The sequence below is a fragment of the Rhamphochromis longiceps genome, linkage group LG4, assembly GCF_057381845.1.
Source record: "Rhamphochromis longiceps isolate RC_006_pf linkage group LG4, R_longiceps_female_GT1.1, whole genome shotgun sequence".
In the NCBI taxonomy this organism is placed as follows: Eukaryota; Metazoa; Chordata; class Actinopteri; order Cichliformes; family Cichlidae; genus Rhamphochromis; species Rhamphochromis longiceps.
In genome coordinates this window covers 36,540,659-36,553,658 of record NC_140560.1, presented here as the reverse complement: position 1 = coordinate 36,553,658, position 13,000 = coordinate 36,540,659, and the positions used below count along the sequence as shown (strand labels likewise).

The 13,000-nt window shown below is 41.7% G+C and overlaps 1 protein-coding gene across 2 annotated transcripts in view; it reads right to left on the bottom strand.

The window, feature by feature from the left end:
* The window catches only part of LOC146672249 (xylosyltransferase 1-like), a 38,100-nt gene extending 28,657 nt beyond the window's left edge, over nt 1–9,443 (bottom strand). The window contains exon 1 of one of the 2 annotated variants that reach the window (XM_085404783.1): nt 9,039–9,443. In XM_085404783.1, the coding sequence (XP_085260909.1) occupies nt 9,039–9,323 (285 nt within the window). In that variant the 5' untranslated portion in view covers nt 9,324–9,443. Of the gene's footprint in view, nt 1–567; nt 1,307–9,038 lie in introns of those variants that run through there. The other variant, XM_085404784.1, reaches the window with a different exon arrangement.
* Nucleotides 9,444–13,000: the final 3,557 nt, after the last annotated feature.

Sequence of the window (13,000 nt, the reverse complement as noted above, 5' to 3'; positions counted from 1 at the left end):
TGCTTCCTGTCCAACATTCACACTCATGCATATTCTGATGGATGCATTGGAGAGCTGCTTGGAGTTACGCATCTTACCCAAGAACATTTGGCATGCAGACTGGAGCAGCCATAACCTTACAGACAAAAACATTATCAGAAAGAAACAAAAAAATGACCAAAGAAAAACGAGATGCCGACACACTCGGCTCAGAAACACTAACAAAATGACTCAAACTGACTACAAACATAAAAAAGCAGGACAGCAGGTAGAAAACTGGCGTATGATGATGATGATGATGTTTTTCCTAACAGCTCCTTCAGTGCAAACAAGAAGTCAGAGATTTGTAAATGAAATGTTTTTTGTAATGAGGCCGATTTGATGCAGTTTCAGGAGTTTTCCAAAATGTCCTCGAGCGTTTCAGGCTGTAATTCGCTCGACACAATAATACAAGTTTGTCTCTCCTTCACAGATCCACCTCCAAAGAAAAGCAGAGCGTTTTTTCCCAGAGGGCCGTGCTTTCCATGGAGACCGGCCACAGCTAAAATACCACCGCTTACCTACAAAGACATCATTCTTTACACTCACAGAGGGACTGAGTCACTGCTTTCTTGCTCGTGGTGCTCCTGTGTGAGTCACTTTGCTCTCAGCCGCTCTCCTTCTCAGCAGGGTCCTATTGAAGCCTTCAGACCTCCTGCTGCTCCGCGATAAAGGAGACACACAAGAGACAGGAGAGGCCGTTCCCTCGGGCGCCGGGGGCGAGGCAGGGAAAGGGTAGGAGGAAAGAGACCTGTTGCTCTGACATCTGTTGATTACGAGTTCACACTAATAAGGATAATCTGAGAATGCCTGGATCTGGTGTGGTGACAAGAATGTGCGGTGGTGTTTTCTGGGAATTCTCTGAAGTGAGAGCAGAACAGCCACTTCCACATGTGTGACTATCAGCGAAAAGCTGCTGTGCTCCTCATATTTATCTACATCTTGTAAAAGATCTTGAAGTGTTGACAAAAACGGCAAGAGTGCACAGACACCTGCTCCGAGATATGCACCAGTGAGCCACAACATTAGAAACGCCTGCCTCACAATAGCCACGTTTACATTAACACATTTAACTGGATTAAAAGCCTGACTGGTTATACAGGTCAGCAGTGGGATTGGTCTGTTACATCCACCAACGACATCAACACAACAGGAACACGATGTAGGTCCAAAAGTCACAAATGTGAGCGAAGGTTGTGGCACACCAAAGGTGACCATGCAAAGATAAATGCAGGCGTTTGTTTACATCAGAACTTCTACTTCTTACTACAAAGTAGGGCTGCCACAAACGATTATTTTGATAGTCGACTAGTCACCGACTATTTTTGCGATTAGTCACTAATCAGATCATCATCCATTAGACGTAAAACTACAGCTCATTGCACCAGCAGCATCTGCTCTTATATAACTATCATTAGCTTACAGCTTTAAGTGTTTAAGGTCTGTGCTAACTAAAAATAAAGACAAGATGATAGTTTATTAAATTTTAATGAAATCTGCAGATTGTTTCGGTGAGGTTTAATAAACTCCTTGCTATCTAAAATATAACAGGACACTGGAGTAAATTCTCCAGCATCTCACACTTCTGATAATCAGCTGTCTGCTTGACGTTTATTCAGCTGTGTAAAAACTATAACTTTAATCTCAACCAAACCGATTTACTCAGGAACAAATAAAATACTGAAAAAAGCCAAACAATAACATTTCAAGTTATCTAAGTGACTCATATATCATGTTTAACCTGAGTAGCGAAAGACAGCGATGGTTTGAAAATGATTAGCCGGGAGTCCGTGTTCTCACGGCGCTAGTGAGCCTTGCCCCCGGCTAGCTATCGAGCTAGTGGGTAACAGACGTCTCCGAAAACGTCGGAGCGCTTTTGAAAATATGTGGTGTCCTGATAAACTGAGCCGATATTTGAGGTTTACACAGCTACATTCTCGCCTGAAAATATGTTAAACGTTTATTTTGTGACCCAGAAAGAATAATAAGAGTAATATTAAAACTAACCAGCTGCTGCCATTGTTGGAAACTGAGCTGGGCTGCGCTATGAATTCTGGGACACAGCTTCTTCTTCTTCTTCTTCTTCTTCGGGGTTTAACGGCAGCTGGCATCCTTGTACATGCAGTGCTGCCATCTTCTGTTTCAGTCCGTTATTACACTCTTAAATCCTGCTACTTATTCCTGCGTCTTTGGGATCTTACAAAGCTTCAAACGACGCGTCGACTATTAAATCAGTCGTCGACGATTTTAATAGTCGATTAATCGTGGCAGCCCTACTACAAAGTTAGTCAATTCTCCACAGAATGATCATGGATACTAACGGACCTACAATTCACATCAAATGCCACCTTCACCCTTTATTATCACCCAGTAAAACACAATAAAGTCATGATTCAGTCTTATGAATGAGCCCACAGGTCTCTGTTACTGCTTTTACAGTTCGGACCAAAGTCTGCATTAGTCCACAGAAATGGACATTTTTCATATCAAATGGTTCTTTAATGATTCCAACTACCAAATATCCAGTACATGATGTCTCTAACGTCTGCTCAAATGGCCCCCACAGGCAGGGTAGAAAGAGGCTGTTGTTTTCTTGGCAGCAGTGATTTGGTGTGTTGTGACAGAGAGCGAGAAAACACCTTCATATAACGCGATAAAGAGCCCTTTCACATGGCTGTAGGCTGCATCTGTACACAGCTCTGGTTATGCATTAATCAAGCTCCTGTGTAGGTGTGTTTACCCTCAGTATACCTGCGGGAAAATGCCGACTGGTGGGCAGTGAAAATCTTATAGGCTGCCTTATGTTGGTCATGTTTACAAATCCATGCATGAAGCAGGAAAGGTTGGCAAAGAGCTTCCGTGGTGCCTGAGATGTTTGAACTCACAGATGGTACGTTTCATAAGGCCTGTAGATTTCTATATGGCTCACAGCGAGAGCCGTTACGCAGACGTTTCTAGTTTTTCTACTGCATCTTCATGTCTTTTGTAATTAATGCATGCTGAATTCAAGCTGTGATCATTTCACTTCTGCATGAAAGTGGAGCCTAAACACAGAAGACATACGAAATGCTTTAAAGAAAATGATGAGCTACAAGCTCATGTGAACGTCCTCTCGAGTAAAAAGAAAACATCAAAAGCTCAAAAACATTTAGTTAATTCCCAGCTTGTGGCGAATGCGTGTTTCTCCCAGGAACAGTTGTTTGCCAGATGGCTGCAGACGGGTCCCCAGGCCATGATTGCCACATTCACATGTTTCGGGGTCACATTTCTGCAAAACCTCAACGCACCAGTCAGGACACTGACTTCCCAACTTAGGAAGTGGGATTGTAGGAGTAGCATGTTATAGCTTGGTAATGGGATTATGATATCGAGTCTCCTACACCACCGCAGTTTGTTTTTGTTAACATGTTTAATCGAGTGTAAGAGCCAACCTCATCTTTTTGCAGCGAAACGTGACAATGAAAATAATCCGATTTAAGATCATGTTGTAGTTTACTTCATACAGTTTGAGCAACTTTGACACCAGACTGTCAGTTCTTCACTGTTAAACATTTGTGGGAATATTGTATGAATTACGTCTTGATGCATGTTCAATCATCCAGGTAAGTAAATCCCCAAAAGTTGATTCTGTTCATCTGGACGCGGCGCCGTCAGAGGGAGAAACGTTTCTCTCTGACGGCGCCGCGTCCAGATGTATGAATTAAAAATATTTTTCAGATTCGGCCAGTCTTAATACAACAGTTGGTGATTTTTCTGGGCCTGAATAAACAGATCTGAGTAATCAGACTACTATATTTGGCAATAAGTGCACTGTAGCTCAAAACACACACTGGCACTAAATACACAATAATATGGGAATAGTAAAATTATAATATTCATCATAGTTGATGAATGTCACTATGACACTGAGTGACAGTTTTGGGTTTTTTAATTAGGAATGCTAATTTATTATCCATACAGGATGATCATTATCTCGTCTTTAAAAAGAAACTGAGTCTGCCAAAGCAAAAAAAAGAAGAAACAAACTGACAAAGAAGAGCATCACGTCCCAAAGGAGATGAATGGAGTAATCTGTCTAAATAGAGAGATTGAGAGACAAAGGAAAACCAGAGCCAGATGGACAGAAAGTAAGCTAAATGGACTGTGATGAGGGTTAGGATGGTGCTGTGAAACCTGGCTGAAACCACCGCGGCACCAACAGGGCGCCCCAGGATTACAGCAGGGATTTACATCCACCCATGCCAGATTTACTGAGAATTATATCAAAGAAAATACAGAAAAACATAAAGCAGCTTCATGGTTCTGACAGCAGTCTACGCTGCTAAATCACATATACTGAATTAGATCTGGATCATCGCATCAATTTACAGCTGCTCTGCTGGTTTCAGGCACTGCTACCAGACTCTGCAGGTTTCTCCTTAAAATAAATGTATATATGCATCATTAACAGCATCAGAGAGACAGATCATCCCAATTAATTCTGCATCTGTAAGCACAAATATACAATCAGAGTCAAACAAATCATCTTCAATAACTAGGAGAGCCCTGCAACAGAGGGTCTGCAAACCTTAGATCAAACCTGATTGATCTCAAATCATTGTGCAAATGACCATAATCAACAAAAGTCCAACACCAGGCCCAAAAACAAAGCTGCAACGTCTACACCACAGAGTCAGGACCCAAGATTATAACATTTACTTTTTCCCAAATCACTTTGAAATCAAGTCCAAAAGTTTTGCTCTGATCTCATCATCATGGTGTTGGAAAGCCCCCACCCAACCCCCCCACCCAACCCTAAAACACAGCCCCAAATGTTTCACAATGAACCAAGTCCAGGAACAGAACCCTGATCTCAACATCATGGAACCACTGATGATCCAAAAACAGCCCCCGAGCCAACGACCCTGTCAAGACGTCCAAAAATAGAGACACGTCAGCATCAATGAGTCAGGGACCAAGACCAAAACCAGTCCACGATCAAGATTCAATATCTGTCACCAAGTCCAAAAACAGAGCCCTTATCTCAACATCATGATGTTTAAAAAAAACTTAAAACAACGCTAGAATATTTACGTAATGACATCATGACCCAAACTCAAACTCAGTTTGAACCAAGTCCAAAAACAGAGCCGATGTCGAGTTCTGCCTGAGCCTTAATAAGCCTCATTACACCATCAAGCATGACGTACGGCAGATAAACGTACAGAGCTCCCGTCTCACTTTGTGTCTGTTAAGAACAACTTATTGGTTTCATTCTGGGGCCATCACAGGTTTACAGCTGGTTTAAAGGATATCTGAGACTCCTGAGCGCCACACGTTCATCTTCATGACAATCAGCCGCACACATCAGAGAGGCAGACTGACAGATTGCTAATCTGAAACCTTACTGTCCTCACTCTCTTAAACTGTCCTCACTCTCCTTTTTTAAACAATGTTCGGTGCAGAGATACAAGCGAGGACACACAGACACACAAACACAGCATTTAGGGATTATTGTACAATCTAAACTAGATTAGAAAGTATAAATCCCATCAGAGAAACGTGATCCAAAGAAATCCTCTAATCTGATCTGACCTGGCTGTTAGTGTGTGTATCGGCTCTGACACGCACAGTGTGGTCAGCACTGTACACGTGTGCGCACAGACGGCTTCACGGGGCTTTCTCAGGGTTCACGTTTGATTTAAGAGTTCAGGTTAGAATCAGGATTAGGCTGCGGTCAGCAACCTGGGAAAGCTTTATGTCAAAGTCCTCACGAAGACACAGCTGCAGATTCAAATACCAGCAGTGTTCAGCTTTCCAGCAATGGCTGTGTGTGTGTGTGTGTGTGTGTGTGTGTGTGTGTGTGTGTGTGTGTGTGTGTCCAACACACTGCAGCCTCGTTTATAACATCCAGTCAAGTGTGTTCACTACAAAAACTTTGAGGTTTGATGTCCAGGAAGACCCAAAATATTTAATGAAAACATTAAACATTCATGTAGCTGCCGTCCCCTCAGTTAGAACCTGTTAAATATTTAAATATATACATCACAAGACAAAGAAAGGTAAAGATTTTGAAACTGGCTCTTGGGCACATAAAAAAACGGAAACAAGACTGAAACAGGACGAATGAGGCTGAACTCTCTTTTAAAAAGCTAAAGCAGCTCCTGTTTAACCTAATGGGACAAAAATTGAATAAATCATGATTGTGTTGTATTAAATAGCTCTTTAAACTACTGGTTGAGACAAGAAGGTCATCAGGAAAGTGTTTACTGAGCTCATAGATGAGGGTGAAGTAGGGTCATTTTCCCACAGACTTCTATACAACCCGAAATCTTTTTGAAACCAGAGTCACTGCCTCCTGCTGGCCATTGGAAAGAATGCAAGTTTAAGGCTTATCACCATTGCAGCGGTCCCCAGCCGCAGACCGTTTTAATGTCAGATAATATAAATGCACCAACAACACTGAGAGTAACATCCTCCTCTGCCCCTTAATGCTCTCTGGTCACTATGGTAACGAGTAAATATTTTTTTCAAAATAAGACACACAACTACAACACGGGAAGCCAAGTAAACAATAAAAACCACAAATTTCACACCGAGCCTCAACTCTGGCCTGAACCGTCGCAGCCTGGTGGTTCTGCTCCACTCTGACAGGAAGTGCAGACGATAGAAAAGTAGATAACGCTGCATGTAAACATCGAGGTTTCTGAAGGCTGCCAACTATTTAAAATAGGACATTTCTGAGTAACGAAAGAATTAAATATACTTGTTTTATTTCTGTCTATAAGCACAGAAAGGCTGACGTGTCCAAGTCTGTGACAGACAGGTCGCAGGATCCTCCCAACTCACAGAGGAACGACTTGGATCAACAGCCACATTAATACAGGCTCAGCATTACAGTCATACCTCCAGTGCGATCAGAATATGAGATAAGTCCTGTGCCTTTCCAATCACCCCACCATCACCATCACAAGCCGACTCCCACAGTGCTCTTCGGTGAATCGGCGCTATCAGTGTTCTCCCGAGAAGTCCAGACTGTGGCTGTTTGGACCCCGTAAACATTCTTGTTCTCTGACACGGATAACACGTCATGTATTTTCTAGAACAACACCAACATCTACTCTTAGTTATCAAACAGCTTTTAAGGAACGGGCCAACATGTTCTCACAAAGATAAACATAAAAGCACACACTCAGTGTTTCAGGGGGAGGAGGCTGTTTTCACTGAGTCCCAGCAAGTGATATTTTATTGGAAATGGGACACTGCTTCCTGCTAACACACACACACACACACACACACACACACACACACACACACACACACACACACACACACACACACACACACACACACACACACACACACACACACACACACACACACACACACACACGCCATTAAAACATGTGAGAACAGCTGGATCCCAACAGGTTTTTCTGAACATACAAACACAGGAATCTCAGCAGGATGATAGTGAGTACTGTGCTGTGCCTGAAATGAGCTGTGGAGCATTCACGTGGAGATGAAGATGGAAATCTAACTATGAATGTGAGAAGACAGAAAATTGCTAAAATAGAGATTTTTGGTTTTTGCCTTTAAGGTAAAACTGCTTTAAATTTTAGCTTTCGGGTCAAACTTAAATACAGGTTTGCTAAAGAAATTCTACACAAAGCCTCATTTGTAAAAGTGATTTTACAACTTAATGTCAGAGCAGACCGACTTCCATTAATAACACAAGGTTAAATCTGTTTTCCTAGTTTCTTAAGTGTCGCGACAATCCTTTAATTTTAGTAAGGAAACCTCCCAAAATCCAAGCTTAGAACATTTTCCTCTAAGAACTACTGATTCTGTGCAAAATTACATGACACTAAAATAGGTGTTAGAGCTTGAAATGAAACAGTTTATCAAAATATGATGAAAAAATTACACAAAGTTTTATTGCTGCAAGAATGGACGCCATCACCAAAGCTTTCACTTGATGAGCTGTGTCTTTGTCATAATTACCAAGTTTTACACACAAGACCAGTTTCCACCAATAAAAATTGTTAACTAATTTCCTCAAATGTGATTAAAATTTATGAGGGAAAGGGAGCTTAATTTGAGGACCCGTTTAATTTTAAAACCTCACACCCAAAAAGTTGCTTTAAGGAGTAAAAGTGTTCATTTTACCTCTAACTTAATATTAAATGTTATTGTTCCCTTTATAAACATATTTCATAAGCCGATATTACAGGGGAGCAACTTCTCTTAACCAAAACTGGCTTAATCATTTCCTAAATTCCTCAAGTGTCAGTAAAATTCTTTAAATTTACCAAGGAAACCGCAAACACCTAAACCGAGGAACATTTCAGGCCCAAACCTCATTCTGTGCAAAAACACCAAAGTAGGCTACCAGAGATTTAAACGGGACTGCAGAATGAACAGATTCATAAAAACACGGTGACCTTTCACGCTGAAAGTAACACAAATGACGTTTAAAACGTGAGACGCTGCCAAACCAAACTCCAACAACAAAAACAGCCATTTGCACATTTTCTCGGTTGTCGACCCTTAAAATTAGATTTTTGAACAAGACTGGGGGCATTTCTTTTTAAATGTCTGCGTGATCTTTAATTCGGCATTGGTCTTACAATGAATAAAGCGCGTGGTCACCCGTAGTTTTCATTTCATTGTCACAGCAATCAGCTGTTATGAAGCGTTAATGGAAACTGTCTGAGGCTCACAGCTTAAAGTGATGAATTGATTACCTGGTGCTGATACGTTTTTCAACTGTAGCTACGAATGAGAAGGTGGCGCAGTTAACCTGCCACAGCCACCAATAATCGACACCTTAAATTGGCTGTTTTTTAAATTAAGTTTGGCCTACAGACCCATCTCCCTGACGAAAGCGGGCAAACTATTGACGGGAAAGCCAACAACAGGCAGCAGCTGCAGCATCTTCTCCGTGGCTGCCATGCGGCTTCCTTCGGCTCATTCCCCGAAAACACGCGTGTAAAAATCTGATTAAAGCGCCTCGTGAAGGGCACATCAGTCAAACCCACCGCCTGCAGCTGCTGCTGATCGGCCGCCTTCCCGACCAGCGGCGGCGGGTCGCCCCTCTTCTGCAGCCCCTTCCGCGGGTGCTCCATGTCGGCTTTGTTGAACCCCCCGGTCCGGTCCTCTCTCTTCTCCCGGCTCCTGGCGCCTCCGTCCCCACCGGTGGAGTCCAGGCTGCTGAAGTTCCACACGATGAGAGTCTGGACCAGCAGGACGGCCAGAGCAGCGACCAGCAGCAGCGCGGACCTGGAGCGCCGGGCCAGCCTGCGGGCGCACGGGTTACCGTTCATCTTCTCCTCCTCCCTCCCTCCGGGTCAGACTCAGACTGAGAGCTCCATCCGCTAAACGCCGACAGCGGGGTGTGAATGCTCCCCTCCGCGGCCAGAGAGCTGCTACTGGCTGGCAGAGAGCAGCAGGAGGAGGAGGGAATTTGGCACAGACTCGAAATGAGGAGAGAGTTTTGGAGGCGGTGAAGAGGACGCAGAGGCCCTCATGCGGCCATTTAACGTCAGTAGTTCAGAGAAAGTCTGAGATTCCCCGAATGCACCAGTGAACGACTCAGGAAATCCTTCCTGCCTGTGGATACATATCTGTACGACTCCCCCATCCAGTAGCTGCACCCTTTATCACATGCTGCAGTGAAATAACAAAGTTTTACAGTAAAATGTCTGTAATTTTCTGGATACGCAAATATCTTAATTATAAATATATATTGGAGCTGTTTCTTATATTTTGTAACGTTGTAATATATCGTATATACAGCCTGTTGCTGTTCTTATTGTCTTGGACCGACTGTAACCACATAATTTCCTCTGGGATTAATAAAATGTTCTGAATCTGATTGTGAAGCGACACCTCTGCAGGGCCGGAGCTGCATTTCTGTAGACAGGAGCAGAAAGCCGTTGTTGCCCCCCATGAAACCACACACTGAAAAATTATAAACTGATATTTTTATTTACTTTTCGAGGAAAAATACCAACAACTTTGCCTGAATTGTAATGCTGTGTGATACCAAATAAATAAAGGGAGCTTTATAGAGGAGAGCAGTGTTTCATGATTTATGAGGTGAATCATCATCAACACATTTGAATGATCACTAAATCACTGTGATTTTCACTTTCTGCCATAAATAACACAGTGAACACATCTTTCAGCTTTCATGTACATAATTAAACAGATTGTTTGAGACCTGGAACAGAAATGTGTCTGTGTCTAAAACACTTTAGGCCAGCTTCTGTTGTTTAAATGTGCTATAGACGTTAAATAAAATAGACGTGACGGGGAACGCTGAAAAGTTGGGACATTTTTCACAGTTCCTGTTTGACGTATATTTTTTTTCACTTAAAAAATAATGGATCATTTTCAGTGCTGATCTTAGACGATAGAAACAAAGTATCGACCCAGCACTGAAACCCTGTTGATAGCATCGATATGAACATTTTGCTACTTTGTCTCTGTTTCTGTCACCGTGATCACACTGGAGTTTTTTCACTGCTGTTCCACAGTTTTCTTTTATAAGGCAGCCCCAGTACAGCTGGTCAAATTTTGGTTTTTGAATGAGCATATAGTAGGAGTCAAACCTGATTTTCGACATGATATTTAAGTAATATTTGTTACTGCTTTCATTGTCTGAGTGCCAGCATGTTCAACCTAAACATAGCCCCACCTGCAGTTTCCTCTGGTTCACATTTGGCCTTGACTGAGGATTTAGGCACACGTGAATCATTTATGGATCAATTGTGTGGTGACATCTGGACAACATCTGGATTCAGCACTAAGAAACAAATGGATTATTATCAGGACATCCTTTCCTTCTCACAGTAACCCTGACAGGTACATGAAGGTCGTTATCAACTTTGTAAAAGAGAATATGTTGACTTCTCCTCTAGCAGCAGGGTAAAAATCATAATTAAACAACACCTTTTCTTTCTAGGGAAAGGCCGTATAACTATATATCTTTGTGGTCTCCTGTCAAAAACATGGATGTGGGACCTGCTGTTCTGCTAACCACACCTCATGAATACCATGACGTGTGACTTACAAGAAAATGTACAAGACCTGAAACAAAAGTGAAACTTGGATTTAAAACCGGTTGAACAAGCTAACAGGTGGCTGTGTTACTGAGAAACAAAACAACGGGCCAATGATTTTTATTCCCCGTCCTCCCTTTAGATCTGCTTCTCCTGCTCCCTGTTCGTCACCTTAAAGAAGAAACAGCATTTTCAACTCCTGCTTCATTCAAAGTGCATTTATTGGGTGTATTTGGCGATTGAAGAATATTCCATGTCTTTGCCTCGAGGTTACTTTTGCAGTTTGCTGTGGGCGTGCACTTTAATTTGACTCAGATCTTGATTTTTAAAAATCTTGACTGGATTTAAAATCCACTGTGGTTGTGTACAGAGGCAAAATTACAAACGTGTGCCATTTTCCAAAAGTCCAGGCCTAACAGCATGTCAGCCATATTCCCATAAGATGTTTTATGTGATGAGAAATGTAAGAGAGGACACAGCAGAGCAATGGAAACTTTAATACTGGTAGGAATGTAGTTGGACAGGTGATTCCCGTTTGCACATGTCCTTCTGATATTTCTGACTGCCTGTAATTCGTCTTACAGACCTATAGGAAAATGTACATTTTGAAAATGCAAATTTGTGCTGATCATAAATCTTTCGTGGAGGAAAAGAAAGTTCTCGTAAGCCCCGTTTTGTCTGATAGGCCCTGGGTGGTGTGCAGTTGGTTCTCAGGACTGAAACCTATGATAACTCCTGTACAGACCACTCCCAATAAATAACATCATCTACAATCTATAGATTTGTTACGTCCTTCACTTTATAAAGTGAAGGACGTAACAATGTGCAGAATGTGAAACAGCTGATAGAAGGATTTCTATTCATGGTACTTCCTCCTGAAGGCTGAACATTGTTATTTAAACGAAGCAGACTGAGACACAGACTGCACTTTTGGATGAACCTGGAGAGAGAGGTACGTTTTTCCTCAAAGTCTAGATTTTCACAGATAGTTCTGTGTACATAAAGTGCCAATTAAAGTCCAGTTAGCTGCTTATTGACTAATCAGCTTTGTGACTCTTTCAGATGAATTGTTTATTTCTAGAGTTTTAGTCATTATTTAGAGATTATCAGAACACAAACAACATTAGTGAAGGGTACCAATGACCCTCTGAAAGCCTCTGACAGTGCACTCTCTGGACCTGTCCTGCTAGGCAGCGTTCAGTACCAGTGACCATAATATTCCTCTGCAGACAGTCGAGTACTTTGTACTGTGGGTGTTGGTGCTGAAGAAAATGCAATGCACCTGTTTGGATAATTTCTAATAGGTTCTAGTAGATTCTAGTAATTTTTCATGTAAATATTCTCGTCTGTCTTCTTCACCCACAAAACGTAGTCACAGAGTTGCACATGGTTCTTGGGTTGGGACCAGTGCTTTTTATTTTAGGTGCTGCTTATTACAATAATACATACGACATACCCAGGCCTGTCTTAAAGACATAAAGGTCTAGATGACCACTATTTTTTCTGCTTCTAAATTCTGATTTAACTGTTATTGTACTTCCTGCGAATAACCCTCAGAAACCTGGTGTCTAAGCAGATACTGACTGGATGGTATTACCTTGGCCTCCAGTGAGGTTCCACTTAGAGGTCTCATTTTTATCTGCACTAAGATACCAACACTGGTATACTTGGTATCTACCCAACTGTGTTAAATAATATATAGAATATATTCATCTTATGATATTTTAAAATTGGGGGGACAGTTGTTGGATTTATTGAGATTTGCATTTTATTATTATTATTATTATATATATATATTTTTTTATCATTATTTTCTGTTGGCTTTATGTTGACATCATAAAGCCAAACTCCAACTGAAATGAATCAAGTGTTTTTGTTTCTGTCTTTTTAAGATTCATGTTTTCCATTTTTTTTCTTAGTATATTACTGTATATGTG